The sequence below is a fragment of the Mytilus californianus genome, unplaced genomic scaffold (genome assembly GCF_021869535.1).
Source record: "Mytilus californianus isolate M0D057914Y unplaced genomic scaffold, xbMytCali1.0.p SCAF_9, whole genome shotgun sequence".
Taxonomy (NCBI): domain Eukaryota; kingdom Metazoa; phylum Mollusca; class Bivalvia; order Mytilida; family Mytilidae; genus Mytilus; species Mytilus californianus.
This window is the reverse complement of record NW_026262745.1, coordinates 94,260,939-94,288,274: the sequence shown is the minus strand read 5'-3', so window position 1 is coordinate 94,288,274 and position 27,336 is coordinate 94,260,939. Positions and strand designations below refer to the sequence as shown.

At 31.5% G+C, this 27,336-nt stretch overlaps 1 protein-coding gene and 1 long non-coding RNA gene across 3 annotated transcripts; both read right to left on the bottom strand.

Annotated features, from left to right (window-relative positions):
- Positions 1-4,580: 4,580 nt before the first annotated feature.
- LOC127715327 (uncharacterized) lies at positions 4,581-10,209 on the bottom strand. 2 transcript variants are annotated; one of them, XR_007988297.1, is made up of 3 exons: positions 8,963-10,209; positions 7,432-7,449; positions 4,581-6,311 (listed from the first exon to the last, which is right to left on the bottom strand). It is a non-coding gene; the product is annotated as an uncharacterized LOC127715327 (long non-coding RNA). The 2 variants fall into 2 exon arrangements; XR_007988298.1 differs by having other exon boundaries at positions 10,121-10,133.
- Positions 10,210-18,555: 8,346 nt separating this feature from the next.
- LOC127715317 (tripartite motif-containing protein 29-like) lies at positions 18,556-23,057 on the bottom strand. Its single transcript, XM_052221359.1, has 4 exons — positions 22,266-23,057; positions 20,931-20,978; positions 19,847-19,894; positions 18,556-18,707 (listed from the first exon to the last, which is right to left on the bottom strand). Exons 1-4 carry the CDS (start codon positions 22,910-22,912, stop codon positions 18,686-18,688), a joined length of 765 nt encoding a protein of 254 aa, XP_052077319.1. The 5' UTR covers positions 22,913-23,057; the 3' UTR covers positions 18,556-18,685.
- Positions 23,058-27,336: the final 4,279 nt, after the last annotated feature.

Sequence of the window (27,336 nt, the reverse complement as noted above, 5' to 3'; positions counted from 1 at the left end):
CAATCACCTGACTAGAGCTTTTCCCATTTTGTGACATATTGTCCCGTTTTGATCACCTGACTAGAGCTTTACACATTTGTGACATATTGTACCGTTCTGATCATCTGGCTAGAGCTTTACCCATTTTGTGACATATTGTCCAGTTTCGATCACCTGAGTAGATCTTACCACTTTTTTTACCTAGTCCGCAATTGTATCCATCAGTAACCTGGAGCTGAAGATGCTCTAATCTCTTAGTTTATTATTTATGAATGAAAAATTACAACAATAAAGTATAACAATGTTACATGAAATTCAAATATGGGATTTGGAAACAAGTTTGGAAAAACTTTTATAAATCAGTTTTCTAAAAAAAAAATAACATCTATTTAACAAACAATATGACGTGCAAACAGTATATTCAGTTTAAGGTAGCATATAATAAATTTGAATAAATACCAAATAAAAAAAAAACCAACTAACAAATAAAAAAAAACAACGAAACAGTAAACTTACTTTCTTGATAGACAGTCACTGGAACCACCACACATGTCCGATTATATTCGATTACGGGCAATCCACTCGATTTGACATCAATTTATATAACTAATATAAACATATACAAGGTCAACTTTCAAAACGTTTTGTTTTATTTATATATTCAGAAACTTTATGAAATATTTGCATATTGTCCTCATCGGACTTAAAACTGTCCCCATATAAGATAATCTTAAGATTAATACTGTCCCGATAATATCCCTTCGAATTTCATTATATTTGGACATTTGAAGAAGTAATGAGAGGTAGTGTCTACGTGACCACAGGAACACAGTGCGTTTTGATAAGATTTTTTTTGAATAGATGGTCCCTTAGAACACTACTCTGGAGTCTGAGTCTTGCTGAACATATTTGTTCTCTTCTACAGCCTAAGTGAAAATACAAAGGTATTTTATTAATATTTTGAAAGAGATACGTCTTAAAACCAGATTTTGATTGATTTAAACGAATGTCGTCTGAAATATAATTCCAAAAGTTTATAACGGCTGGTAAAAATGACTTCAGGTAATAGCTTGTACTGCATAATATAGTTTGTAAATTTGAAGACCCTCTAGTCCTGTGGTCATGTAGATCAAGCTCTGGTGTGGAACTAATACAGAAAGATAATCAGGACAATCTCTGTGAAACATTTGGTGAAATTTTAACAACTTATGTTTATTACGCCGAGACTGGTGAGTTTCCCAACCTATTTCATCGTACAGCAACTGTCTAGATGTTATCTTGGTACCACCTGTGACAATTCTTGCTGCTTCTAGTTTCAAGTTTTCCAAAGATGTTTTTAAATAATCAGGGATATTATCTCAGACAATATCACCATATTCTAAGACTGGGCGTATAAAATATAAATAAATAGTCTCTACATTCTTCCTTTTTAGTCTAAACTTCAGCTTTCGGAATAATGCTAATCGTGGAATAGCTTTATCAATAATCATTTTTACATGATTATTCCATTTTCCATCTTCATTCATAATAACCCCTAAATGCTTGTGCGACTCATTTTCTTTTATGATATTATTAGTCATATAAACTAGTGGGTGATGAGGCTTATGGTGATTTTTTGAAATTGTCATTATTTCTGTTTTGTTTGGGTTGAAATTGACAAGCCATTGGTTAGACCAATTATATATTTTCTCAATATCTTTATTTAGCTTTTCTGTCGCTTCATATTCGTTATCAACCACTATATAAATTAAGGTGTCGTCAACAAAAAGTTTAATATCACATTCTATATCATTGACTATGTCATTTATATAAATAAGAAATACAATAGGACCCAAGATAGACCCTTGGTGTACTCCAGCTGATACATGCTCAGTGTTGGACGTTTCTCCACCAATGACAACCTGTTGCCTTCTTGAGTTCAGATAGCTTTCAAACCAAAGTAGCAATCCTCCATTAATTCCGATTTTTTTAAGCTTATACAGTAAGCCTTTATGCCAAACTCGGTCAAATGCTCGACTTATGTCGCAGAAAATTACCCTTACCTCTTTCCCTGTATCTAATGCTTTACCAAAATCGTTAATTATACATAGGAGTTGCTTTACCGTCTAATCTCTTAATGCGAACATGCAGTACAAGAAAGCATTTGGACTGAGGGTTTCACTTTGTTAAGTTTCAGTAATTCCCTTTGAAGTTAACCATTACAAGTTGGTTTATCATTATGAAATATATGTGTAACAAATGTGTAGAGTTTGACGTAACCACGATTTTAACATTTTTTCCTCGATTACATTATACCCGGATTAGACTTATTATCGAATTTGACTTATCATGATGTACATGATGATGCCAGATGTGCTTAATCTTCCAGAGCACCTAAGATAAGTCCCAGTTTTTATTGGGGTTCGTGTTTTTCTGTCTTTAGTTTTATATGTACTATTTTGTGACCTACTTGTCTTTTCTTCGTCGTCTTTTTTTTTTTTTTTCTTATTTTTTTTTTTTCACCAAATGAGTTTCTAAAGTCTCCTTTGTATTGTCTGCCTCTTTTTTACTTGTTATAAAAGATCTCGGAAGAAATCAATAAACATTTGTAAAACTGGTAAATTCGTTAATTGACAAAATCTAATCATATCAACTATCACAAAAAAATGATAAAACGATATTAAAAGCAGAAGATTGAAACAAAAAGAAAGCTCTGAAATTCCAATACATATAAAACATGGATTACAAAGACATTAACGCGTCTATGCTACAGGTGGTTTAAATCAGATGTGGTTACAACTAAGCAGAATATCTACTAGTAATAGATAATTTACAACCTAAGTCCCATACATCGTGAAATAAATTGCAGAATTGACTTCTTGTGTTTTAAAACTTGATAACAGATTGAAAGAATAAGTCCAACTTTGTTTGATAAAATCGAGACAACAGTAGTTTACCGATGTTCAATTCTTCTTAATACCTTACGAACCAGGTTTAACAACAAAATCTGAGTGAAATCGGGTCCGGCGACAGGGTAAGTGTCTCTCATTTTGCTAAATTAAATGTGCTTTGACTAAATGCTTTTTTGAGTTTCATATTTGTTTGTTTTATAGGAATTAAGATATAACACAATGCTGACTGCCGCATCCTAATATTCGACATTTTTACCTATTATGCCTGTTTGTATTGTTCACACATCGTTGTCAATATAATAGAATTTAATGCAACTGTCATACAAGTGAGAGGTTTAGCTAGGTTTAAAACCAGGTTTAATTCACCATCTTCTACATAAAATAATGCCTGTACAAAGTAAGGCATATGACAGTTATTTTCAATTCGTTTGGTGTGTTTGAGCTTTGATTATGCCATTTGATTAGGGACTTTCCTTTTTGAATTTGCCTTAGAGTTCGGTATTTTTGTTATTTATTTTTTGTTATGCACACATATCCTGCATGCGAAGCTACCTTAATAAAAATGTCACATCTGGAATTGGACACAATCGGTGTATTTACAAATCGATTGACTATTTTTGTACCTAAAAATCTAGAACCGCGAAAACATGTCGCCAGTAAGGAGAGACTCATAAACATCGTTATGATGACCTTTGAATTTGTTCTGTGACGATATCAGTCGTTCAATATAATAACTCTGTTGGGTCAGTTTTTAGGTTGAAGCGCACTCCTGTTAATGAATTCAAGTTAAGTATAAATATAAACGAGCATAATTTAATAATTGTAAATGTCATGTGAATAGCAAGAGTGTTAGTTACTGCTGAGGAACGGGAAGTTGATAAGTTGAAAGTTAAATTCATTTCATTGATCCTAATTTAAAGTCGTCCATGTGTGTGAATATCGTAGACACGATCAAAACATGTATCATACCAACTAGTTTCGGTAGTATCCTTGATCATCAGTTCACTGGTGCTTGTAAGATAAAAGAACTCAAATGAATCTGGGTTATTGAGTGAAAAGATATCATCGACATATCTGCAAGTGAAATTAAAGAACGAAGCAGGATGCTTTTTCTGTCTTTTTGAAGGTTTACTATGAATTGATTTTCATAAGAGTGCAAAAACAACAGGTTAGCAAAGAAAAGCAAACAATTAATACACATTGGAATACAGACTATCTGTTGAAATGTCAAGCCACAAACTCTTTACAAATATATACTATCGATTAAAAAATCCAGCATTTTTATGATATCCTCTTCAACGTATTTGTTGTTGGACTTAGTGTGGGTTTTCACAAAGTTATATTATTCATGACAAAAACGCATTAAAAATACCAGCCTTATAATTTGGTTCTCCAGACGGCGCATTTCGTCTATACAAGACTTCATGGTTGTGGTCGATTCAAGACAGTGGGATAGCCAAATCGAATATAATGTTAATGTGCATCAAACCGACAATTCAGTAAGTTCCTTAAAAATGTATATGATTATATATGTTGGAATTTATTTCTTATTACACAGACTCCTGCGTTGATGTTTGACGAAAACACGATAGGCAAACATATGTATTAAAAAAAAAACGTCTAAAAAAAATCTAATCTTGTAGTGTAAAAAATGGTCAGTTGTTTCACTTTATTCTAACAAGTATTTTAATTCATACACTGACGACTCCCTTAAAGCATACTGTTTTTATTCATAAAAACAATAATTAAAGCAAATCTATTTAATTCAATATGACGTATCTATGTTACATACATATTTTATAAATATATTCCAATTATAATCATGTTGTCTTTTACTGAAAGAATTTTAGTTGTAAAAACTAAAAGTTGTATTCCACGAAAAAAAAGTATGACAGATCTAGAAACAACGAGAAAAAATATAAAGAAGACAGAAAATTTTAAAATCACACAGAGAAAAATGAATTTGATTTGTTGACATAAATGTGCTTCTTTGTTACATATTTGTTTGTTTAATAGTGTTTAAGATTATCACACAAAGTTGACTGCTGTACCCCTATTTTTGACTTTTGTACCTATTTTTTTTGTTTGTTTTGTTCACACATTGTTGTCAATATAATGAAATTTTACACGACTGTCATAGAAGTTAGCGGTTTAGCTAGCTATAAAACCAGGTTTAATCCATCCTTTTCTACAAATTGAAAATGCCTATACCAAGTCAGGAATATGACAGTAAGTATCCATATATTTGTTGAGTTTGAGCTTTTGATTTTGCCATTTGATTAGAGACTTTCGGTTTTGATTTCCCTCGGAGTTCATTATTTTTTGTGATTTTACTTTTAACTACAGTTAAATCAAAAACGCGTATACTAATTGAAATGATCTAATTACTTGAAAGTTTATATCATGTTTTATTTTACTGGTTTGTTATATATAGAAATATACTTTTTTCATTTTGACAACAGGAGTATTTGAGAATTTGTCGATTTTTTTCTTTTTTCATAAACACATATCTTCTAACCGGACCTATACCGTCTAAGAGGAAATCATTAACATGTATTGCAACTTGACACAGGAGAGTAAAATTTAACAGTTAATTTCTTATTTTTCAAACAAACAACTGCTAATAAATACAAGAAAGAATTAAGTCAAACATGCAAAATCTCGAAACTGTGTAGGTTTAATACCACCATATCATAGTACGTCACATCCGGTTGCATACGATTAAGGGTCGCCAAAAAATATGCCCTTGAATTTGACAGTTGTAGGCAACGTTTCCTACATTTCCGTGCAGTTAAAAAAATCTGATTTTTTTACTTACTAGTATATGTTGGCTTCTCAAGAATATCTGTAGCTATTATTGCAAAATACAGCTTAGAACTTTGGAATAAAAAAAAACAATATAACTTTTTTTTCAGTTATATTGATAACTTTTTAGAATCTTTACACAACATGCTTAGGATTTTTTGTCAGGAATATGGCAGTTGTTATCAAGTAGTTCGTTCCAATGTATGATGTAGTTTGTTTTTGTTGCACTTCAGTGTTCCTTTTGTTCCATTGTTTTCCTCTAATGGTTGATGTGTTTCCCTTGGTTTTAGTTTGTAACCCAGCTTTGTTTTCTTTATCAATTTATGAAGTTTGTACATCGGTATACTACTGATGCCTTTATTTGCACAAAAGTGTACCGTTTTCATTTGATGATATGAATACTATATATATCAACTAAGAGAATATTTTGATTAGAAAGAAATGAACATGCATTTTCATATTAATGTAAAGTTTCTATACCATTACTTGTGGAGTAAAACGCAAGTAAATAAAAGACATTCTGTTTCAAACTACTTGTAAATCATGTAGAGGTATTACAGGTAAAATATTCATCATGCTTGTTCTAAATTACCGGTCTATTCATACATCCCAATATATTTACATGGATTTTCTTTCCTTAAACAAATACAACACCACGTAAATTACATTAAGCAAGATGTATGTCTTACTTATCTCGAAAACAATAAAATAATTCAGACATACACTCTGGCATTGATAACATTACTGTATCAATGAGAAAGAGTATTATATAGTAAAACTTGCTGAAATTCAAATGAGAATCTGTCACTTAATTATCCAACTCATATGAAAGTATACGTGTACAAATGAAAGCAAAACAGAATATTATGGTTGGTTTTGGAAATCAACCTATAATCAACTCTTATTTGTCTTTATTAGAACAATTTATTTGCAATCACGAAAAGAAACAATAGTTATTGCAATTCATTCATTGCTATGTCAGCTTATTGGATTTGTTTGGGTTTTTTTTTTTAATTTTTTTTTATTTAAAGCTTTTAAACATTTGTAAGATGACGTGTGAATGTTTAACTTACTCTTTTTATACTCGTAAGTTATGTTCTCTACCAGAATACACATTTCCTTCCGATAGGTTTCGTCTCAGTCGAACATGTCTTACGAAGTTTACATGGTAACTCTTTATGCATTAAGTGTACTCATTTCAACGTTAATCGTAATGAGTATATGGTGGTACAAGCATTCGCCACAACTCGGCCGATTCCGAACCTTCATCAGGAAGAGAGTAGCGGATTAACCCGAGTATTGCCGATTGGTGTTACACGATCAGTATTGATAACTCTGTAAATTAGTTGAACAGCAAATGCACAGATAGTTTCAATAGTTTTCTTTTGTTCTTGTCGTCTTTCCTTTCAACAAAAATATAAATTTGATGCGACTGCCATAAAAGTATTAGGTTTGGGTAGCTATCAAATCAGGTTTAGTCTACCACTTTCTACAAAAGAAAATGTCAGTACCGAGTCAGTAATATGACCAGTTGACAGTATTTATCCATTCGTTTGTTGTGTTTGAGCTTTTGATTTTGCCATTTACTTAGGGACTTTCCGTTGATAATTTTCCTCGGAGTTCGGTATATTTGTTATTTTACTTTTTATTCCTCGATTGTAATAAAAACTTTCATACGTCATTGTATTTTTGCTAAGGACATTTCTTTCCTATATATATGACAGATACCAACTGTATAAAACACGTAAAAACTTACCCGCAATTCTCGCAATACCTAGAATGTATAATTGAAATGTATTGATAATTGAATGCATGTGAAATTATTATATTTGGTAAAGATTACAACTTGGACATCTCAAGAATTTATAATCCGTTCACTAGGAAATGTAATTTTATCTTGATAAGCAATTTTAATCTATACATAAATGTAAAACGTCTGAATCGTTAAGTCTGGTAAGATATATATTGCATATATTTCTTCTTTTTTTTTGTACATTTAGTACTATTCAGACAAGTTTTGAATAGCATGACCATAGACTGAGTTCATCGTAAAGAAATGGTCTGAAGGTAACAGAGTTTACCACAGTTGATCACTTCGACTTTTACTGAAACATTAAACATGACTTCAACATTTATTTTTTCAGACCTGTTCAGAACAAAATGACAATTTCAGTTGTGTTGTATGTATGTGATATATGTGTAAGCAAATTTGCTGCAGCCGAATCCTTATGATTGTTACATTCACCAAATATGTCTGTTTGGGTTTCACATCCAATTTTGTCAATATACCAATACTATTAACAGCTAGCATACAAAATGCGGTCAGACTTTTAAATAACCCGCTACGTTATTCAGTGTACACCACATTTTTGATATTATTTCTTTATAAACAGAAAAATTCCTGTCATTCCCTAAATAAAGCAGACCTTCTAGTTTCGATAATATCCTTGATCTCAGGTTCACAGGATTATATTATATATTTTCTTTTTATGCGCTGCAAGAGCACAATAAAATGTAACTTATTGATACACTGGATATCGTTAATATATAATGATATAAACAACATTAAAATATCAGAGACATCAAGCTAATAATTGTGTACAGCAGATGCACGTTTCGTCTACAAAAGACTCGTTAATGGCGCTCGAATCAAAATATTTGCAAAGCCATATCCATCAATTATAACGCAGATGAAAAGCTTTAAACCAAAAATTCCGAAAAATTTTCAAATACGGCTAAGGCAATATATACATGATATACTTGGGAATAGAAAATTAAAGAACTTTGCAGGAAGCTTTGTTTGAACTTGAGAGATCGCATTACGAATTCTGCTTGACATGAGTACCAAAAAAGTCGACCAGTAGAAATGCGCTATTAATTCTAATTGAAATATAGCTTGTCTGTTGAAATATCAATGCACTAAACTCGAAAAAAAAATATATTTTGAAGAAAATCATCTTTGATTTATGAGGGAATTATCAATCATCTTTTGAATATTTTTATCAGAATCCCTCTACCATTCCAGAGCCTCTGAGATAATCATCCGTTTTAAGCCAGGTTCTTGTTGCACAGTCTTTAGTTTTTCTATGTAGTATTTTGTGAATGTTTTGTCTTTTCGTCTATTGTTATTTTGCCATAGCGTTTTTAGTTTATTTCAACTTGTGAGTTTTGAATATACATGATGCATACAGGCTATCTTCCGCCTCTATTTTAAGTGACAAGACCGGTTCCAACTATTTCATACTGATTATGAATAAAAACTATGCGTATAGGTAAAAGCTTATTACCATACTTATTTTTGTACGATAAAGTTTGAATGACATCTACTGTTACGTCATTGCCCATCCTGTTTTAGGTCGAGGCACGCCTTTGCCTTTATCATTATTATTTCTTGGAAGGAAAAATTACTTCTTCTATGCAGAATACTAATAGGATTATATGCAATTGATTCAACATCTTTGCAGTACTCCAGTGTTTATGTAAAATACAATATATTTAAAGCTAACCCATATAACTAAAATAGGTTTTGAGTAAGAGGGAGGATTGAACTCACAAATATGATTGACCCCGCCATATTCTTTATGTGCCTGTCAGGGGCATGTATTTCAGTGGTTGCCGTTGGTTCATATCTGTCATATTTATTTTCGTAAATTGATTTGTTATAAATATGTCTGTTAATTTTCTCAATTGAATTGTTTCATATTTTTCATGTCGGTACCTTATACAGCCGACTATAAGGTATGGGTTGTTCTCATTGTTGAAGGCCGTACGGTTGCCTATAATTGCTTACATCCACTTCATATGAACTTGAGTGGATAGTTGTCTCATTGGCAATCATACCTCATCTCGTTATTTATGTTATTTTTCTATCTTTTTTTTTTCTAAATTCACTGAATCGAGAAAGGAATATTTTAAACACTATTATTTCAGTTGTATGTCAAATTCATATTCAATAACGGAGATTTTATAAATTTACCAATATATTCAATAATTTCATAGAACTCCTAAAATATTTAGGGATTTTACAAAATCATACATTTTATGAATTCGCTGTAACATAATTATATTCACCATCACAATATATCTGAATATCATATTTTACTTTTAAAAGAATGGTGAGATACTTTAGAAAGGTGTTACGTCTAAATTTTGACGCCCCGGCAATACATCGTTTCTTTTTAATGATTTTTGAGAAGATAAGGTATCCAGTAAACAGACAGGAGATGTTCTTCGTCCTGAATTTGTCAACACAAAAGGAAAGAAGCAAGCGTCTTGGTATTTTTAAGACTAAAATTTTTGATTGCTTTTTACTATTAGTTGTTAGCCGAGTATGGTTTTAAGTAAAGACGTGATTTTAAACAAGAAGCTTGCCGTTGAAAACAGTTTCCTGAAACAGGTTTGTCCTGTATCACAGAACGTATTTGCATAAGATAAACAATACTTACAGATTGTCTCTGCTGTAAAAGACCAACACAATTAAATTTAGTGTAAAATGAGTTATCCATTTTTTTAGAGTCAAATACAATTCAAAATTGTTTTTTCTAGTTCTTAAAAAGCAAAGGATCACTTTCAGCATTTTTTTTAAGTAGACTTCAAACATTTCTAGATTGTGTATATTTGCTTTTGTTCCAAGATAATCATTAAAACTGTTCTATGTTAGAAGAGGAGAAAGAGTCCAGCTTTAGTCAACTTTGTTTAATCGGAAATAGTGAAGCTATATACAGAGGCATGTTAACATTTTCGCCGTATCAATAATGCTACATAATTTGATATAGATTGTTTAATGAATCACAGACTTTGAGGTGGTACATAACAACATAGGTAGATAACTCTGTAAAAACCAGCTGAACGTTTTCATCACGTTCTATTGTTAAGGAAATACTAAGCCTCTCAATAATCAAAATTCGAGTTTGTCAAACTGCTATATATTCAATGCAATTGGTCCGATAAAGTGTGTGGTTCTATCTTTTGGATTTTTTTTTTTAATTTTTGTTTTTGGGTCAAGGTAAATATTTTGTCAGAATTGAATGAAAATTAAAGGAGCCAAATTTATGTTATTCACGGTGTTTTTTACCACTTTAAGAAGTCCATTAATATTAACACTAAATTGTCATATAAGCGGGAGTTTTTGGCTAGCCATAAAACAAGGTTCAACCAGACATTTTTTTCTTAAAATGTCCTGTACCAAGTCAGGAATATGGCAGTTTTTATCAAATAGTTCGGTTTCCATGAAGGTTGGCGTTTGTTTTTATTGCACGTCAGTGTTCCTTTGTTTTCATATTAAAGTTGATGTGATTCCCTTGGTTTTAAATGGTATCCCGGATTTGTTTTCTCTCAATGGATTTATGACTTTTGAACAGTGGTATACTACTGTTGCCTTTATCATGTTTATTTACTGCATGTGATGCGCATTTTGATCATCAATTGCCCTTCTGTGACGCTCGAGGACAACTTATCGGTCCTCCATTATGATTCCCTTCAGTGGCGCTCGAGGACAACTATATCGCAATCGGTCCTTCTTTATGATTAAGTTTAGGTATCCAGTACAAAAGCTGGGAGTTGTTCATCGACCTTTTTATGTAATTACAAAATAAGAGAAACGATAGTAAATTTCCATATCATTGCTTTAATGATAATGACTTGTATTGTAAAGACTAAAACCATTGGTTGCTTGATATCTGTAAGTTTCTAGAATGGTCTTAAGAACAGACATGCGCCTGTCCCAAGTCAGAAGCCTGTTCTTCAGTGGTTGCGGTTGTTGCTATGTTACATATTTGTTTTCGTTCACTTTTTTGTACATTAATTAGGCTATTAGTTTTCTTTTTTGAATGGTTTTACATTTGTGAATTCGGGGCCTTTTTTTAGCTGACTATGCGGTATGGGCTCTGCTCATTGTTGAAGACCGTACGGTGACCTATAGTTGTTAATTTCTGTGTCATTTAGTGTCTTGTGAAGAGTTCTCTCATTGACAATTTCCCGTATCTTCTTTTTTTTCTTTTTTATATTTAGAACAGACATGGTTAGCATCAAGAAGTTTGGCGTTGAAAGAAATTTCCTAAAACATCACTTGTAAAACAAAACAATACTTAATGAAGCCTTAGATAATTAATAAACAGTACTTACCGATTGTTTCCGCTTTAAAAGATCAACAAAATAAGATTAAGTGTACAGTGAGTTATAATATAACTTAAAGTCATTCGAAAGTAAACTACTAATTTTCTAATAATAAAAAGTAAAGGATCACTTTCAACATTTCTATAGATATAAGAAGATGTGATATGAGTGCAAATGAGACAACTCTCCATCCAATTTACCATTATAGGTCAAAGTACGGTCTTCAACACGGAGCCATGTTTGTTTTGTTTTCACATCGTTGTCAATATATTGATATTTTATTCGACTGTCATACAAGTGAGAGGTTTAGCTAGCTATAAAACAAGGTTTAATACACCATTTTCAACATAAAAAAATGCCTGTACCAAGTCAGGAATATGACAGTTGTTAACCATTCGTTTGATGTGTTTTAGCTTTTGATTTTGCCATTTGATTACGGGCTTTCCGTTTTTAATTTTCCTCGGAGTTCGGAATTTTTGTGATTTTACTTTTTTTAACACTTTTGTAAGAAAACTTCAATTTAACATTTCTATAAAGTTCAGAAATAATGATTATTAATGTTAGTATTTGAGAAGCGGTATATAAGATCAAATAAGAACAGAGGCTCATACAAATTTTCCAGATCCAACATGCTACAGCATTGCATATAGATTAATGAATTTATCGTTTAACAGACATGATTTAAGTCGTACAATTAATCTTTCCCGGTTATGGATGCTGTATAAGTAATCAGTTATACTTAATCAGTTACAGATCATAGTTTTTATTAATCCACTAACACATTTATCTAATATACAAAACTCATTAATTTTGTAAATTCACAATAACATCTTTACCTCGCCACAAAGTTTCTCTCGTTGTAAAAATCAAGGCAAACAAAAAAATATTAATACTAAAAGGCATACAATACCGATCTGTTAGTACTAGTTCTACTTAAAGCTAGTTTAAAGTAAATAACAATTAATACATAATCCCGATTTATTGATTTAAACATTAATTGGTGTACGTTAACAATTTTAGTTTAAAGATGAAAACAGTCTTCAAAACATGTCTAACATTCTCGTTTCTCGTTTTTTATATAGATTATACCCTTGGTTTTCCCATTTAAATGTTTCTTTAGTCATATTTAGGGCCCTTTATAGCTTGCTGTTCGGTGTGATCCAAGGCTTCGTGTTAAAGACCATATTTTGACCTATAATGGTTTATATTTACAAATTGTGACTCTGATAGAGAGTTGTCTCATTGGCACTCATACCACATCTTCTTATATCTACTATGTGCACTGCCAACATAAACCCCGCATGTAGGACCATAAATGTTCGTCGTCGTTAGTTTACCCTTTTTCGTCGCTTCACATCTTGTCTAATCGAGGACTTGTATTTCTTAATATACGTACGGTTTCTGCACAGACAAAGGGAATGCAGTTACATATACAATTTTCAAACATTTTATTTAGAATTCAGGTATTCAGCAGAGTAGTCGGGATGATCATTTTACCTGAGTGTTGATAGAGCGAATGAAAGAGGGGCCTTATGTTCTTTAAATTGAAACATGAGTTAATTAATGCAATCTTAACAATTCAAAGCTGTTTAATTTTACGATATCCTGGTAATTGCAGTATGTTTGTTCTGGTTTATTTGATTATTTTATTATGGAAGCCGTAATAAGTGGGAATCAGAATGCAGTCAATCTGCACGTCATTAGTATATAAGAGATTAATTAACAAAATAAAGTTCCAACAAAGGCAGTATGTGCATTGCTCATTGTTGAAGGCCGTACAATGACCTAAAGTTGTCAATTTCTGTGTCATTTGGTCTCTTATGAACAGTTCTCATTGGCATGCAATCATAGCAAATATTTTTTTCTATATTCTAACTCCTTCAGATCATTTTGACTGTAGGTAGATTTAATTGTTCTTTTGTGCCTCTTTTTGGTCATATAACTCTTTACGTGTTTAAGGACTAATTAAAGTTTATGCCATTCGTGTAGATGGATTTTTAGAACGTAACTTCACAAAGTATTTACATCACGAAACATTTACAACCTAACACGAAAGTTATGTGGGTTTTACTCAGGTCAGGTTTTATATTCTTATTTGAATATATTACCACATAATTAAACAACTTGAAACATTCCTCTCGGTTGTCAAGTTATAAATTTTTTTTTTTCTGTTCAAATCATTTGTCATTTGTGTAATACACTGAGTTAAGTTGAGGTCGCAGTATTAATAATAATAAGGATATATTGAATTGTACTTACAAACAGCAACCCATACTACAAATATAATGAAGGTAAACACTAAATATCTTTAAGGACTAAGGACTAATTAAAGTCCTTAAATTTAAACATGCTAAATATGGATGATTAGTGTAAAATAAAGTTTACATGGTAAATAACATAAAAACAAAATTGATAGTTATTTCAGAACAAGCTAGTAAAACAATTGAATATAAAAAAGATAGACGTAATATACCAAGGGGATATTCAAAATAGTCGAGAGAAATCGACAAACCTATGACAAAACAAATCAATAGTTGACGAAAACAATGGAAAAGACAAACAACTAAAAAAAACACTTCATAAAAAGATGTATAGAGAGAAACGCAAAACCAATGAAAAACCGAGGTTGATCTTATGGGCTCTTATAGCAATGCGAATTCACACTCAGTAAAACAGTCATATTCGGGAATAGGTCATGTTCGGTACTTAAAAGAGCAGACGACGTAAATGGTAAACCACAATTAAAGACGTGGTAAAAATGTCATTAGTTAGTTTAGACACAGACATATCGTATGGATCAACCAATTCGTGATGGTGTCCATAAAATTTACGGTGTGTCATTTTTTATCTTTCCTCCTCATAACTTTGTTAGGGCAGTTTCTGCGTAAGGAGCACACTCCTGTATATGAAGTTCTCTCAAATGTATGGCATACGAATAGAACTCCATTGTATTGACAACGATGTGTAAGCAAAACAAACAGACATAAAAGGTCAAAATGTCAAAAATTGGGGTACAGCAGTCAACGTTGTTTTATCATCTTAAACTATAAAAACAACTAACCATTTTAACAAAAAAAAATGGCATATAGACACTATACAGACAAAGAACAGTAGCAAAAATAAAAGACAAGGATATGCAAATAACCATAGCACAATAACACAATGGCGGGATTTGGTTGACTGTTATCAATATCTGAGTCATCGATGATCAATGATGTGTTTCAATTGTCGGAGCAGCAATCCGTTACTACTTTCCTTGATTGGAACATCGCATCCCAAAATGTATGTTATCAACGAATGTACTTTCAAGAACAACACGCCTGGTTCCACATGTGAACAATATAGTACGTAAATCGTTCCAGAACACATGCAGTTGTTGGTAATGATGTATTGGGATGATCTGTTATTAGTTTTCTATGTAGTATGTCGTTAACTGTTGTTTGTCTTTAAATGCTTTCAGGTTTAATTGCTATGGTGATGTCAGTTTCTCAGTAATAACCAAAATATCCATAGTAAACTATACATACCCCTTCCTGCAAAATTTAAAAAGAGATTAATATTAGTAAGCAAAAAATATCATCACATTTCATGCGGATATAAAGGGGAAAAATCAGGTTTATACGAGATTATACATTGAAAAATAAATGCATTACATTAACGAACAGAAAAAAAAAGATAGGATAAAATAGAAAACGTCAGTTTATATTAAGTTTTATCAAATACCACGAGATAATTTGGTACGGTTTTGATAACCTTCCAAAATGATCTAAATGGGGGAAACAAACCCAACTGACTGTAATTTAGATATTGTCACTGCTTAGCTGCTTTTTGTATTCATGATCCTGTAAAAGTGTACTTACCACTTTAACGGATGAAAGTCAAATAAACTTTTGAGATTCGATTTAATTTAGGTAAACAAAAACTGAAACAGACACTAAATTGGTAACAATTCTACATATATTCTCCTTACCTTTCAGTTTCGATATGATGGCACCCTTAAGTTTTTGTCAAACTGTATAAGATTGATACAAAATTAATTTTCTTTCAACTTTATAATGAAATTGTATTGATAATAATAAAAAAAAACATTGCTAATTAGGGATACTGCAAAATAAAGTTGCCGTATTCCTCATTCGTATATTATTGTTAACTGTGTAAAATAGATAGTAGTATATGGTATTCGATATATATTGCATCTATTAAATTCTCTTACACTTTGATGTTCTAAGGTATTTTTCAATCTCTTTTTGTGATATCAGAACTACTAATTGATTATGCTAATAAATTTTGTTATTTTTTTTTATATACAATGACTCAATTCGGGTCAGAGTCTCAATACTTATTCTAATAAACACAATAGAGGTATTCCCGTAACAGTTTGGACAACCGCAATACTTATGTTGGTAATACTTCTGAATTATTTACCTTTAACTTGTTTGTCCTCGGCTTTCGATAACAGTGATTTTACGCTCACCCAGTCTGTCTGAGGCCTTCCAGTGGGGATTTAAATAGAATAAAAGAGTAAAGTTCAAGCATGTGCACGAGAAGAAAAAAGAATTTCAAGGTATTCAACATTGAAATCAACACAAAAGGTTTAGTCCTCTGCTAGGCATTCATATTATTTGATTTAGGCGTTTAGAACCTTTCGCGACCCAATAGTATATATGTCTATAACAAGTCCGATGTGAAAAGAGGGCGTTACAGACGAATATTCACCTAATCTGACCCAGTCAATTGATAACCTTAGCGCGCCAAGCAATGGTCTCGTCCACACTGTCATGAAAACGATTATAAATTGTACTTACATCTTGCTGCAAAATATTGAAAGAGATTGATATTACATGTATTAGTAAAGACAAAAATATCTGATCACATTTCATGCGGATATAATGTAAAAAATCGGGTTTAAACGGAATAATACCTTGAAAAATGATAGCATACGAACAAATTATACTTCGCTTCTTCAACGCATATCACTGCTACAGTAAAACCACTCATGACTCGAGAAACCGTTTAATGATTATGATGATGAATGGCTGTTTAACGGTCAGTGGTAAATTAAATTAAATGCCTATTATCTCTGCTCTTTGGCCGAGTTGTTGTCTCTTTGACATATTCCCCATTTTCTTTCTCAATTTTATTATTCAAGACGAGAACAATATGAATGTGGATATGAATCCTAAGAGACCGCCAAGTTGAGTCAGATTTTTAACGTGCTAGCCCACAATGTAACAGTCCGCAGAAAGATACGTCACCTTACCCGGACACGTTTATCCGACTTCGACCCATTCAGTCTTTGACCTTACTCCTTAATGACGAGTTCTCAGATGAGAAACAGCAAAAATCAATTTTTAAGTTTTGGCTTGACCCGCCGTGGATCGAACCAAAGTTTAATAACAATCTCGAAGCGAGGAATTTACTATAAGATCGCAGAGACGGTTATAGAACGGTTTAAAGACCAAATCTAAACAAAAATTTGCAGAGCATTGAAAATTCCAAAAGTTCTTACTAATATAAAAAAAGAAGGTGGTTTAATTATTACTGACACAACTATCAACCAGAGATAAAATGCCGTAAATGTTAGCATCTATTGATTACCGCTAATTCTCTCTCTCTCTCTCTCTCTCTCTCTCTCTCTCTCTCTCTCTCTCCTTTATGCATACCTCATATTTCTAAAATATGATAGCAATATGACACAAATACTTACATAGGAGGTTTACTGAAAAAATAAACAACAAAACAATCAAATAAGATACCAAACAGCATACATAACTATGAAATATGTTTCAAAAGTAGAACAAAGAATATTTGAAATTGTATTCAATTCCGTACACGTCAACATATAGCAATTATGAGTTTAAGGAACTATTCACTGAAACATTGAATTAAACTTCTCATTAAAAAATTTCTTGGTCTTGTCGTTACATTCCCCTAATTGACTTTCGTTTGTTTTTTTTTTGGAAATACACACTTTTTTCAATTTTAAATAAGATAAACATATATGTGTAAACTAATGTCAGTATCAATGTATAGAATAACGCAGTTTTATTTATTACATTTTCTACATCGTATTGTTTACCCTTCCGGAGCATCTGCGATCATCCCATGTTTTATGTTGGGGTTTGTGTTGCTTATTCTTTAGTTTTCTATGTTGTGTCTTATGTACTATTATTTGACTGTTTGTCTTTTTTTCATTTTTAGCCATGGCGTTCTCAGTTTATTTTCGATCTATGAGTTTGAATGTCCCTCTGGTATCTTTCGCCCCTCTTTTATAAAACATCATATTTGGTAACTCAGGCTGTATAATATAAATAGTTATAACGTTATAAAAGCATTGTGGTGTCGGCCTTTATTAGGATTGCAAACATTTTTGGTTTTTTTTTTCAAAACGCAGAACCAGTATTAAGGCAGTTTTCTTGTAATATCGAAATGACTTGCATAACATAACGTTTTGTTAACATTAATCAACAATGGCCATATGAGAATCTTATTTAGTCATAAATCGTATGCAATTCCATATTACTATTCATTTTAAACAAGCTGGTTGAATTTAGATAGCTTACATATCTGATGAAGATAAATAAATTATATGTATATAATAAGATGTGGTATGAGTGCCAATGAGACAACTCTGCATCTTAGTCACAACTTGTAAAAGTAAACCATTATAGGTCAAAGTACGGCCTTTGTCCGTTTTTATTAGAGTGATTTGAGAACATATGTTTGACGAGTACTGGGGTCATTTTAATATTTACTATGGTAAAGCTAAACCATTATGCCAATAATAAAATTATATTTTTCCATGTTCATTTGAATATATCATATGTCAATATTTTTTGCCATAAGGCAATCTCATTCACTGTATTTTTATCGTTAATTCATACAAACAGGAATACTCACCCAGAAACAATTTCTGTCCTGAAATTCAAACAAATTAAAGTTAATGGTTGTTTTATTAAAAACTATTCCCATACAATGTGTACAAAAGATTAATAGTTAAAATAAAACAGACATATTTCATATTCTATACAATTATGTTGTAGTGCACATATACAATCTTTAGTTTCAATAATAATATTCGGGTATACAAAACATTAGATAGGCACGTCAATTAGAAATACAAATTTCAGAAATACGAATAGATATTGGCCTATTAAGTTATTATGTTGATCTACTACACAAATATTATAAAGATATCGACTTGATATTAAGCAGCGATCTAGATTTTAATCACAAAAGATAATAATAAGAAAAGTATCTGTAATAGAGATGCGAAGGATACCAAAGGGACATACAAACTCATAAGTCTAAAAATAAACGGACAACGCCATGGCTGAAAAAGGAAAAAGACAACAGACAAACAACAATACACAAAACACAACGGTAAGTCATACTCGGAGAAAAGGGGACGGGATTGTTATTACAACAATTGGAACATATCTGTTGTCATTTGTAAAACGGATATTCCATTACGGTCAACCTTCTCGTGATGGCGTCCGTAAATTTACAAAGGGACAATTTCAACTTCACCACTTGTAAATCTTAATTTAAAAGCTTCCTTGTGAGCAGCAACCCTCTATCTCAGTGTTTGGTATGATCTAAAGGAACGCACATCATTGGATATTCACTAAAGTAGGGTACTCGATTTTTGTTTTTGTTGTTTGCGTCTATATAAAAATAAAAAATGTTGTATATTTGTTAATGAGACAACTGTCCACCAGAGACCAAACGACGAAAACATCAGCAACTACAACTACAAATCACAGTACAGCCTTCAACAATGTCAAAATAATATCGTATAACAAGCTATAAAAGGTCCCGACATGACAAATGTAAAATTATTTTAACGAGAAAACTAAGACCTGGACTAATATAAACAAAAAATGTAAAAATTTGAAAGCAATCAAAATATTTTAGGAGTGAATAAAAATGGCATTGTGTTCAATAGTTGAGTTGCTTTTTGATAAAATTTCCTTTTTAGAATTTTGTTGACTTTTTTGTGTCCAAAGCTTCTGTTATATATCAAATGAAAACAAGAACAAAATCATCACACTTACTTGCAATTGTAGCATCTGTATCTGTGTTGTCTTCTTGGTGAAGTGTCTCTATAGAAATAGCATATCAAACGATTAGTAAGAATCCAATACACCTTATCACTATTTCACGGACATTACTGGACATCACAAAGGTTTCCGTAAAATGTATGACGCCACAAAGGGGTGTTTGTTGTATGTCGTGAATAGTTCAAATGTCGCAAATTCTCAGGTGTCGCATATTCTTAAATAGCGATAAGGTCTAAGGTTTTAAGATGTCGATGTTTTTTTTGCGTATTATATGTGTTGTTGAGTTGTGAGTCTCCTTATGGGGTTTTCGATTATGTTATAACTTGGCCATTTTAAGAATATTTTATTACCAAACCAAATATTTCATGATTATTTGATTATTTGATAATCCAGGACTGTATTTTTGATTATTTGGTTATCTTCTTTGAAAAAATATAACTAATGATTTTGTGATTATATCAGCCAAAAAAATATGTGATTACTTGGACAACCCCATGAGGGGCCTCAGTTGCAGTCTCATTGATGTTGATCCCACGTCTATTTCAACTAGAAATTTATTTAGGATACAATGTCATAATTTGGTACACCAGACGAGTGTTTCGTTTACATCATACTCATCAATTGCGCTCATATAAAAATATTAAAAACAAAGAAAACTAATAACTTCAAAAAGTCGTACCAAAATACGGTTTTGTTAATTCATGTATGGTAAGGAAATCCTTAGTGTTTCGAATTAATAAACATTATTCAACATAAAATAATAAAACAAAAATGTCATATATCAATGATATTTCATGTCAACAAATTAGTTCCTTCTTGATAACACATTCTACTCATATTTATATTGGTATGTCTTCTCAGAAACCTAAAAGTATTAAAAAATAAGTCTTGGTTTGCTTTCTCTTTCCTCGAATAGTAAAGTATCAAATACATGTCCCGTAATGACCATATTTGTGGGGGAAATGCTATTTCCTCCTTATAGTCTCATTTTAAATACAATAGATTCACTGAAATTTTGGATGCCGAAATTCAAATATGTGGACGATTTAATCGCTCACTGGTAAATACGAATGCATACCTATCATTTTCCTGTAGTTTCGGGTTTTCTTCTCTCTTTCCCGTTTCTCTGAAAAATAAAAATTATCTTGTCAACGATGTGCGTTCGATAATATTATGTGTGCATCAACATTCAAATGTTAATGAATCATACCTAATTTAGTCATAGCTAACACTTTCTGAGAATGCATGTGCCTTAAAAGTGTTGATTATTACTCTTTAAATTACCGACTCATAATTGGGTGCCATACAATCAATTCGTCTACATAACACTTATCAGTGGCACTCAACAAATCAAACCAGTTAGAAGGGTTAATAAGAAACGAAGTTGAAAAGCATAAAAAATATCGGTTCTTCAAAATAGATTTTATAAAATACGCCAAAAAATTGAGAATGATAATGGGGAATATGTCAAAGAGACAACAACCCGACCAAAGAGCAGATAACAGACGATAATGGCTGCATGTATTTGTGTCTTGAGTTAGAGAGCCTTCATAATTATTTAGAATAATTCAAAATTTTACAAATTGTATCTCATCCCTGATCGACACAATTGATGTGCCTAGAATTTTAATATAAAACTTGGCACCTTATGGTTACAGAATATAGAACGACAATTGTTATCAAAAGTGAACCTTGTACTTAATATTTACCATATGGCAAAATTTGGAGACTTTGCTAATTGGCAAAGCGGTCATGTTGTCTTAACACGAGGACAGCTATTACAATAGGATTATACCTGCCCTTTTAATAAAAATGCAAATATTCCAATTCCTAAGTCACACCAGCAATTTGTTGGCATAAAAAAAACCGGAAGCGAAACTGTAGTATACACGATATATAAAATAACGAAAAATCGTAAAGAGACAAGTTTCAAAATAGAAATTAAGATAAAAGATACAACAAGACATTTTCATGATTTGTTCGCATGTATGGAAACACCTTTTATGTTGAATTTTCAAGTTAAATAACTTTTATCTCGCCTGCTTTCTTAAATTCTTTTAAAATCATGATGAGTTTATCCTTCCCATTACGTAAATAGTCAAATTTTAATCATTTTTCTTAGAATTACACATCATATTTGTAAATATCCGCCAAAGGAAGTTTTTAAAGACACGTTAGTTTGAGACCCAAGACATAGATCGCTGGATTATCTGCAAATGTTGAATAATTTATATTTTCAATCTACAACTAAGGGAGGTAATTTAATTAAAAGGGCCAAAGTCACGTTGTGTAAATCATATGAATAAAGTACCTAGGATTTTGCCATATGCAATGAAATAACAATTATATTCCATGGCATCCCAAAGTTGACGACTTTTGAACTTTGTGTCCCAATAACTAACAACAAACTCACCCAAATGTTAAATCTCCAATCAGTTTCTTTATTTCACTTCTTGGTGCCCTGTTTTTTACATATTTTACCGATGGCATGACAGTAAGCTGCTTTAATTCTACAGTAGCGATTTGTGACTTTATTTCTTTCAGTTTTAGAAGCAAAGCCGACGTTTCTGTTATCTGTTGTGCCTCTTGATAGATCCTGTGCTGCTCCTTTACCTTATTCAAATCAGTCTTAAATGCATTACCAATAGACTGTAAGGTTTGAAGTTGCGTTGTGTGTTGCTCTTTCACTGATCTGATAAGATCTTCAACTTGTGTATCAATAAGCTCTTTCAACCGTATGCCTTCTTTTCTTATGGCATGCATGACTCCATCGACATCACACTGATATGCATTTGTTCCTTGTTCGATACCCATTATATTTGTGTTAAGTTTGTTCAGCTTTATATTTATTTCGCTCTCGATCTCAGCTTTGTTTATTTCAGTTGATGTGTTAATTTCACATAAATCATGCTTTTTATGATTTTCAATAACACATATTTTACATATTAGTGTATCACATTCCATGCAGTAATATATAAAGTTTTCATCATGTTCGTTACAGTATTGTTTAACTTCCGGGTTAATGTTAGAGCCACTCAAAAATGTGTGATTCTTTGTCATTTTTGTCCGTTAATGAGATATTTTACATCCATCACAAAACAACTGGTCACACTGTTCACAGTAGTTATGTCCAGGACTTGAAACACAAATTTCACAAGTTTTAAAAGCTGCCTGCGCCATTTTTTGTTAGTTTTGTTTACAGGTAGTTATGTGACACTGTAAATTTAAATCACTGTATTATACGGATATGCATACAATTTTCCGGATCATACCTTTATTATTGTTTGATTCAAGGTAAAAATTAAGCTTTAACAAATTCTACCGTTTATTGAACTGATAAATATTTGTTCTGCTACTATTGTTTTGTATCTTTAATACATGTAACTTTATGTTTCAAAGTGAAATAGGTATGTTTTCCTTTCAATATCCTTTTTTTTTTTAACTTTTTTATATTTCACATAGGAGTCAATTGATGCCTTTTTAAATGAAATGTTTATTGATGAATACATTTATATAAAAATAAGAAGATTTAAAAAGTTATACTAGTATATACTACCTACAATATAAATAAGCCTTTACTATTTATACTGGTAGTGTAGTGTGTATTGTAATTTATTTGTGTAATTGTATTACTATCGATGTTACATTTCATTTCGCATTTAATTCAATTCAGAAGAACTTAGGGATATCGTTTTAAATAAAAATTATACATTGAAGGCATGCAAAGTAGAGTTGTTATTACCCGGGGTTGTAAACTTGTCTTGCTATAATTTGTTTAAGTATATATATTTGGTTATCCAAATTTTCGCATGAGAAAGTTATCGCTACTCTCATCGCCTATACAGCGGTAAATTAGTTTCATTTATTTTACTTTTTTTGATACATGCTTACATAAAATAGTTTTAATAAAGTTGGATAAGTTTATCATCATGTCTTTGCGATTCCAATTTCCATGAATGTACAAGATCCTCTGACATAACACTCATAAGGTCTGCTCGACTCCAAAAGTTTGGATTGGTTGATTGATTGTTGGTTGCTTAACGTCCAGTGGCAAATATTTCATGCATATTCAAAACAGGAAATGAGGGTAAATTGGATATGGACAGAAATTTAGCCTTGTGACTGCAGGTCACCTACGGACCCCTCAAAGAGTTGTTGCAAGGGTTCTTAACGTGCAAAGAGCGTGGCACTCTATTCACACGCGGCATCGGATTTAACGTCCCCATTCTGACCGGATGCGGCTGCAAATTTGTACATCCAGCACAGCTAAACGGACTCCCCAATGATGACCATACTTCTATTCACCAGTCACCCCTGTTTGGAGAGAAAAGAATTAAAATATAAAACAAGTAAGAAAACAAGAACAATCTTCACAGACGCAAGAACAAAAACCGCGACCGAAATACAAACTAAGTTTTTTTTAACATTCCATGAAACCGGAAAGGTACTCCCATTACACTGACGTTGTGTAATAGGATTGCTGTCTATGTAACATTTCATTCCTAATCTAATTTAATTCTATTCAATTTTGGGTTAATGGAATATCGTATGAAATAAAATAAATACTACAGATAACGAAGTTATAAATGGAATGAATCAGAGTTGAATCCAGGGTTGTAAATGTGTCTGGCTATAATTTTATTAGTTTATTTGTTAGGTCATAAAATTATTCGAATAGGAAAGTTACCCCTGCTAGGAAAAATAATTTAAATATAAAACATGTATGAAAACAAGAAAATAAACGTCTTCACCGAACAAAAACCGCGACCAAAATACAAACAAAAATATAAAGGTATAAAATATATATCATTTGCATTACGCTGATGTCATTTGTTGCTCTCTGTCACACTTTCAACCATTGTTAAAAAACAGGACGATGTTGTTTTTTATTTCTTAAATTCCTCTCAATTTTACCGTATTCGGCTGTAGTATATAGCCTTTATGTGTTAACATGTGTATTGTAGTGTTACCGTAACAACACAATTACACATGTCAAATGCAATAGTTTTCTTATATTTAAAACGTATCGTGTTTACGCAAAATTTAGATGTGGTGTAGCCTCACTGAGGATTGAAACTGAGAGATATGAAAATATTGTTTTAGAGTGTGCCATATAATTATGTGATGGTTTTATTGAAGACGAAGTGCATGTTTTATTATAGTTGATGTGTTTCCTCAGTTTTAGGTTATAACCCTTTGTTTTCTCTTAATCGATTTATGACTTTTGAACAGGAGTATACTACTGTTGCCTTTATTTATTACGATGTTCACTTTATGACGATTTTATAAACTATTTATATCATGTTGCTGAAAATTTTAATACTTGAGATGACAACCAAATTCCTCAGATGAAAACATGGTACGTCTGTGTACGTATTTTGATGTAGTATATCTATGCAATTTAATAGTCTCTTATAATTCTGTATAGAATGGCTCTCATTTTATGCAGTATTGTTTTATAATTTATAAATATCGATTGTACTTGTTGAGAGATGAGACTTTAATAAAACATTGAGTTGAATTATATTTCGATACATGACTCTGAACAATTAAATTTGTATGTAACAGGTAATACATTTGTTTACCATCTGTGCACCTGTTAAAGGGATAATGTTACAGATAACTCTTTATTAATAATTACATCACCGGGGTCAACAACACACACAAATCGATCTATTTATATACTTCAGTGTTTAAACCTGTTAAAGTTATACGATAATAAATTGATTAACGACAAAATTAAGATCATTAATTTGAAACTGAACAAACCTTTTTATAGACATAAGTTGTGACGATATCTGTATCTATACAATGAAATAACGACAAAGAAAACAAAATCGCACCACGATTTTTTTTTCTTAGCTTATAAAGTCACCACAAACGAATGTCGGATGACATATTGCTTTTCCTCTTTTTTCCCCTATTATTATGGCACCGAACGTAGTTTTGGGACATATTGTTAGTCTACGTTTCTTTCTTTTTATTATTATTATTACTATTATTATGATAACCTAAACTGAGTTCGGGTGACATATCGTTATTATACGTTTCTTTTTTTTTTTTCTTAACATGGTACCCCGGTTGGAGTTGGGGCGATCAATTTGCTATCCTTAATGCGAAATTTTAATTTTTTCTTCTTCCTGCTTTGGGCAAGATTTGACGTGACAGTAAAATAGTTCACATTTGCATTTAACACGTAATAATTATTAAAATAATAGTAAATGTCTAGTACTAGCTATTCTTTTTTAATGATATCATAACATATGGATGAGGTATTAAGGAATGATGCATATTTACTTCACAATCTAATTAAAATATATAGATCTCGGATTTCGTTATACTACGTTATACTACATACGAGGCTCGTATGTAGTATAACGTAGTATAACGAAATCCGAGATCATTTTGATTAAAATTCAATTTAAAGATTTTATTGTTAATATTGATTATATATAAATAAAAGTGGTTGGGTCAAGGTTCAGCTTATTATACATTAATACAAATCCTTTTCCATGCAAGATGAATAAAATAATTTTTTTTACATAACAATAACATTAATTTATAAAACATTTTGTCTCACAGCAAATCAGGGTAGGCATACACCCTAATTTAACAATTAATTAAATTATACTTTTTATAAAAAGTTATAACTTAAAAAAAACATCAGGGGTATGTGAATATAGACAGTTATAACAATTAAGGGGGTACCCAACACTATACCCCAAAAAAACCGTCGTTTAATTTTTCTTTTTTTTTACATCATTGATAAGTTAGGCCTAGCTGAGCATCATGTAAAAATTTTTAAGGATTTGAACCGTTGGTAAAAAAGTTATGGCCACCCAAATATGGCATGGGTCACATGCTAATTTCGGTCGATTTTTGAAGTTCCAGAAATATGGATATAGGGCTATTCATGTTATTTTTTTTTGAAAATTTAGCCTGAATTGACAAAAGCAAAATTGATAGTGATGAATAAGGCAATTTTGAGTTGATTGATACCCTTTACTTATAAGTTTTTGTTTCTAAATTCAAATTTTAGTCTGAATTAAAAATGGGGGTCTAAGATGAAGCAACCAAAAATGACTGTGATTGGTAAAATATTTTAAGATAAAAATTTTGATTTAAAAAAAATGTGTCGTTTATTTTTTTTTCAAAAACTAACCATTTGTAGTACTTTATCAGTCTGTTATTCTCGCAAAAAATTAGAGCAATCTGACCGTCAGATTGATTTAAATTCAAGATAAACATACCCCCCCCCCCCCTCAATAAATAAGAGCAAGTTCCATTCTGATAGTACATATAAGCCATAACTTTTTTGTTGTTTGATCTAGGCCTTATATATTTTGCATGTAGATGTATCATTGAGAAGTTTAGCATCTTATACCATGATTATCTTTGTGTGACCTTCAAATTTGACCTCAAGGTCAAATTAATGCATTTTTCATAAGAAACATGACCAGGTCACCATTTTTTTGTCTTTTGAC

Excerpts from the sequence above, each read along its gene's own strand:
- LOC127715317 (XM_052221359.1), bottom strand. The coding sequence starts at position 22,912 with ATGACAAAGAATCACACATTTTTGAGTGGCTCTAACATTAACCCGGAA. Across the intron at positions 20,979-22,265 it reads ATTGGAGATTTAACATTTGG|AGAAACGGGAAAGAGAGAAG; the intron begins GTGAGTTTGTTG and ends TTTATTTTTCAG. Across the intron at positions 18,708-19,846 it reads TACAGATGCTACAATTGCAA|GACAGAAATTGTTTCTGGGT; the intron begins GTAAGTGTGATG and ends TTTGAATTTCAG.